General features: G+C 45.1%; 1 protein-coding gene across 1 annotated transcript in view; it reads left to right on the plus strand.

The window, feature by feature from the left end:
• PGM2L1 (phosphoglucomutase 2-like 1) overlaps positions 1-4779 on the plus strand; it is a gene marked incomplete at both ends in the record, with an annotated part of 10834 nt that overhangs the window by 2324 nt on the left and 3731 nt on the right. The window contains 4 exons of the mRNA XM_010156857.1: positions 409-493; positions 1487-1570; positions 3221-3414; positions 4355-4544. Coding sequence (XP_010155159.1) covers positions 409-493; positions 1487-1570; positions 3221-3414; positions 4355-4544 — 553 coding nt within the window. The remainder of the gene's footprint in view (positions 1-408; positions 494-1486; positions 1571-3220; positions 3415-4354; positions 4545-4779) is intronic.

Below are 4779 nucleotides of genomic sequence, written 5' to 3' on the forward strand. Positions count from 1 at the left end.
CAAGAAAGGTGGGGGGGGGGCTTTTTCCAAGGGCAGGGAGTGACAGGACAAGGGGTGATGGGTTTAAAAGGAAAGAGGGAGATGGAGATGGGACATGAGGAAGGAATTCTTCCCGCAGAGGTGGAAACACTGGACAGGTTCCCAGAGAAGCTGTGGATGCCCCATCCCTGGGAGTGTCCAAGGCCAGTCTGGATGAGGCTTGGAGCACCCTGGTCTAGTGGAAGGTGTCCCTGCCCATGGCAGGTTGTGGGACTGGGTGGGCTTTAAGGTCCCTTCCCACCCAAACCATTCCGTGATGAATCTTTGATTGAAGAACAAAGTGACAGGACGGAGACAGTAATGCCATATGGCTTTTGGGTTGTCGTTGGGAGTTGGGTTGACTGAGTGTTCTCTCTTTCATGCTGATAGACTTGCAAAGCTCACTGCAGCAGTCCTCCTGGCGAAAGACGTACCTGTATACTTCTTTTCCACGTATGTCCCTACACCGTTTGTGGTGAGTCATCTTCTCTTTTATATCCTTGAATGCACGGTTAAGAGAATACTTGTAAGTTTACTAAAAATGTGAACTAGCAATTTTTTTCTCAAATCCCCTTATTTAAACAGAAAAATTGAGGCTGTTTAGTACACTTGGCTCTTCAAAGAGGCTGTAACAAGAATCGTGCTGAATTCACTTCTTCTACAAAGCAAGGCTGAGAGAATTGAGCTTGTTCAGCCTGGAGAAGGGAAGGCTCCAGGGAGACCTCAGAGCCCTTCCAGTGCCTGGGGGGCTACAAGGAAGCTGGGGGGGGGCTTTTTCCAAGGGCAGGGGGGGACAGGACAAGGGGGAATGGGTTTAAACTGAAAGAGGGAGACTGAGATGGGACCTCAGGAAGCAATTCTTCCCACAGAGGGGGGGAGCACTGGGACAGGTTCCCAGAGAAGCTGTGGATGCCCCATCCCTGGAAGTGTCCAAGGCCAGGCTGGATGAGGCTTGGAGCAACCTGGGCTATGGAAGGTGTCCCTGCCCATGGCAGGGGGGTTGGAACTGGATGATCTTTAAGGTCCCTTCCAACCCAAACCAGTCTGTGATTTTATTTCTGTTATATTCTATGACTGGATTCTCTTTAGCTGGAAATATCGGTAAGTTGTTTCTCAGCAAGCCTTTTGGTGAATTCCTTCATTCTGCTTCAACCTGTCTTCTCTCCCTCAAATACTAGTGTAATCTGAGGGCAGGCTTTGTTTTGTTGGCCAGTTAACCTTGTGTTTATGTCATTGGTGAACGGAATAATGTTCTATGCCACAGAATAGAACAAGGTCGCTGTCTGTTACTGTCTATAGGAAACAGAATGATGAGCTTTTGCGCATATGGTTTTCATATAAACTGATGAAACGTGAAAAGCCGCTTCTTCCGTAGCATCCTATTGCACAACTGTCCTAATAACACGATGTGATTTGTGCTGGCTGCAGCACTGCTGGGTAAATCAATGTTTCTGGGTTCTCTTTGTAGCCCTATGCTGTTCAGCAGCTCAAAGCTGTGGCTGGTGTGATGATCACAGCATCCCACAACCGGAAGGAGGACAACGGATACAAGGTGAGGCTTGAACTTGAACTTCGTGGCATGTCACAACCAGCTGCTTTCCTGTAGCACCTGCGTGCCTTTGGCATCTGCCTTCTCCTAGAAGCTTCTCCTAGAAGCCAGATGCCAAAGGCACGCAGGTGCTACTGGAAAGGAGTGATTTCAAGTAGAAGTTAGAAGGAGGAGTGATTTCAAGTAATTCATCCATCTGTAACCTTCTGGATGACAATTCCTTCTCTGACTAGAACTTAAGACCACACTGCTTGTGTATCTCGAGCGCAAGTCTGTTGTGACATTCCATGGGGTCTGATCAGCCGCTGAAGAAATGCTTCAGCAGCTTATTGTGCGTTCACTTCTCGGACTTAAAAATGAGCTTAAAACTAAGCTGGAACTTGGGTGAATCAGTCAATGCAGTAAGTAACTGTGCTGAAGGTGGTGATGGTTTAGTAGTTGGTTAATACAACTTTAGAATGGTGTGTTGCTCCCTGTAAGGTTGTTTTTTCTGGGATTTGAGAGGCGGGTGGCTTCATTTGGAAAACTTGGAACAGTATAACCATCCATAATCACAAATGCTGCTTATGCAGTCTCGTGACACAGCATTTACTTTCTAAACTTCGTAAGAATCCAAACTAAACTCTAAACTGTACCTAAACGTAGCTTTCTGGGAGCTTAGTAACAGGTTAGTGAGTAATGGCAGCGGTAGGAAAACCTGCCTTACTCTGCAGAGAGAACTCTTGGAGGGGATTGTACCGCACTCACCCTCCATGGAACATGCTGTCAAGTACCTCACCAGCCTTTACTTCCGCTTAGCTCTAGCGAGGGATAAGAAAACAAGCCGCATCGGTTTTCCAGGTGCCTCACTTCTCAAGAAGCTGTTAGGCTTGTGTCTCTGATACAAAGCATTCTGCTTTTGTCAGGGTATCGTTTTCTTCTAGTCTTTCACAAGCATTGTTGTATCTTTTGCTGTTTCCCTTGTGAACTCAGCAGCTTCTGAAGGTTTTGGGCAATTTTAACCTTGACAAACCCATAGCTTTGAAGTACCTGTGGGTTTCCTGAAAGTCAGCGGGCCAGAAAAGAAAGTCAGACTGGCCTGAGAAAAAAGTCTGCACCGTCAACTCCACTGTGCTATTGAAAACAAACCATGGGAAAATGGGCATCTAAATAATTCTTTAACAAAGACTTTTTATAGTTCAGAGTTTCAAAGTGTTTCCAGCTGAAAGATTATGGTAGTTCAGTTACGGAAAAACACGTGCCTTGGCACACTGCTTATCTGTTTTGCTTTGATTTCAAAACCAAGTTGTGCTTCTGTGTCAAAAGGAATGGCAGACTGTGGGGAAGGTAATGTTTTTCTGCTGTTACAGTTTGCACAACACTCTCAATCGAAGCGCCCAGTTTCGGTTTCTCACGTCTCGGTGATTTCGGTCATACCGGTTGAATACCAGCTTTTTCGAAAATAGGTCGTGTCGCTGAGGAGCTGTCGTTATGTAACTGAAACCCTAAACTGTTACTCCAAACGACTTTTGAGAATCCAGCCAGACTGCCCCCAGCCTTTTCTCTGGGCCTTCGAGAACCAGGAAGTATTCGGAATCCTGTAGTGAAAAGGGTTTATGATGTTGTTCATCTTTGTAAATAAACTGTGTCTTGTTTTCCTTAAACTTACACCAGGTTTATTGGGAAAATGGAGCACAGATCACCTCTCCTCACGATAAGGAAATTATAAAATGCATAGAAGAGTGTGTTGAACCATGGAATGGCTCTTGGAATGAGAACCTCGTAGACACCAGTCCCCTTAGACAGGATCCTCTGAAGAAGATTTGTGACTGTTACATGGAGGATCTGAAAAAGATCTGTTATTATAGGTATTGTATAAACCAAAATATAATTAAATTGGGGTTTTGAGTAAGTTCTAGGTTACATGTGGGAAATGTGAGTGCTGAGAGATAGGCTTCAGTAACAAAGCATGCCATGCTGCTGTAAATAAACATTTTTAACTGGGGTATAGGGATTGGGCTGTCTTCCAGGATTTTAATAGTTTTGGATCCGCCTGTAGATTTTTTTATCATCACAAATCAGTGACTTGATTTCCGTTGTTAACGGTTCACAGAAGCTGGGTGCTTCACTCTGCCACAGGCGTCACTGTCTGCTTGAGGCCATTGCTCTGTGCAGTTGTGGGAACAGTTTTTGGTCATCTCACTCTGTCTCACCCCGTCCCTTCTCTGAGCTGTCATTAAATTCCACGCTCACCATCGTTAGGACTAAAGCATATTTCTTGACAAGAAAGCAGCCTGTCTCTGGGCAGCAGGCTACAGTGAAGCGTCCTGATGTGAACCATTGCGTGCAAATGAATCTGCTCAGTGTTCCGAGTAAAATGCAGAAATGCAGAGTAAAGGTGAGGTGTACATGCCTGGAATAGAGGTGAGAAGATCACGTGTAAAGGTTAGCTGGGGCAGAAGACAAGAACAAAAGGAGGAGGATGAATAATTTAGGGAGAGTAGAGCTAGAGATCTTCAGGGCGGTGGGAGAGCTTGAGTTGGATGCAGAAATTCATAGTTCATTCTTGGGAGACTTTCAGCTGATTCAGCAGAAGGTAAATATCTCATTTTCCAGGAGAAGAAGCTTTAAACCAGCAATTCCTAGTGAAAGTCCAAACGAGCACTTCTCTCTCATTCCTTCTCTGAAATTAATGCAGAAATCAGCAGAATAATACAAAGTATAGTTGCGTTTTCTTTTGCTTTCCCACATGGAAGTAGTCTTGTTAAATAACTAAAATCTTAACTGAGATTCTTTTCTCCTTCTCAGGGATCTAAACATGCAAACGAATTTGAAGTTTGTTCACACTGCTTTTCATGGAGTTGGACATGACTACGTGCAGTTGGCTTTCAAAGCATTTGGCTTTCAGCCCCCCATTCCAGTACCTGAACAAAAAGATCCAGATCCAGACTTCTCTACTGTCAAATGCCCAAATCCTGAAGAAGGAGAATCTGTGCTGGTATTTTTGTTTCTGCTTCATCAGATTTCTATGAGCTTCCCACTGTTTGGGTAGGATACTGCATTGAAGAACAACTGGGGAAGAGAACAGGGGGTACCTGGCTCTCAGCTGTGTTAATACAGTGGCAATCCAGATGAGGTTTTCTGTCACTGCATGTTTCAGAGGGCTGGAACACCTCTCCTATGGGGACAGGCTGAGAGAGTTGGGCTTGTTCAGCCTGGAGAAGAGAAGGCTC

The sequence above is a fragment of the Eurypyga helias genome, unplaced genomic scaffold (genome assembly GCF_000690775.1).
Source record: "Eurypyga helias isolate BGI_N326 unplaced genomic scaffold, ASM69077v1 scaffold29688, whole genome shotgun sequence".
Taxonomy (NCBI): domain Eukaryota; kingdom Metazoa; phylum Chordata; class Aves; order Eurypygiformes; family Eurypygidae; genus Eurypyga; species Eurypyga helias.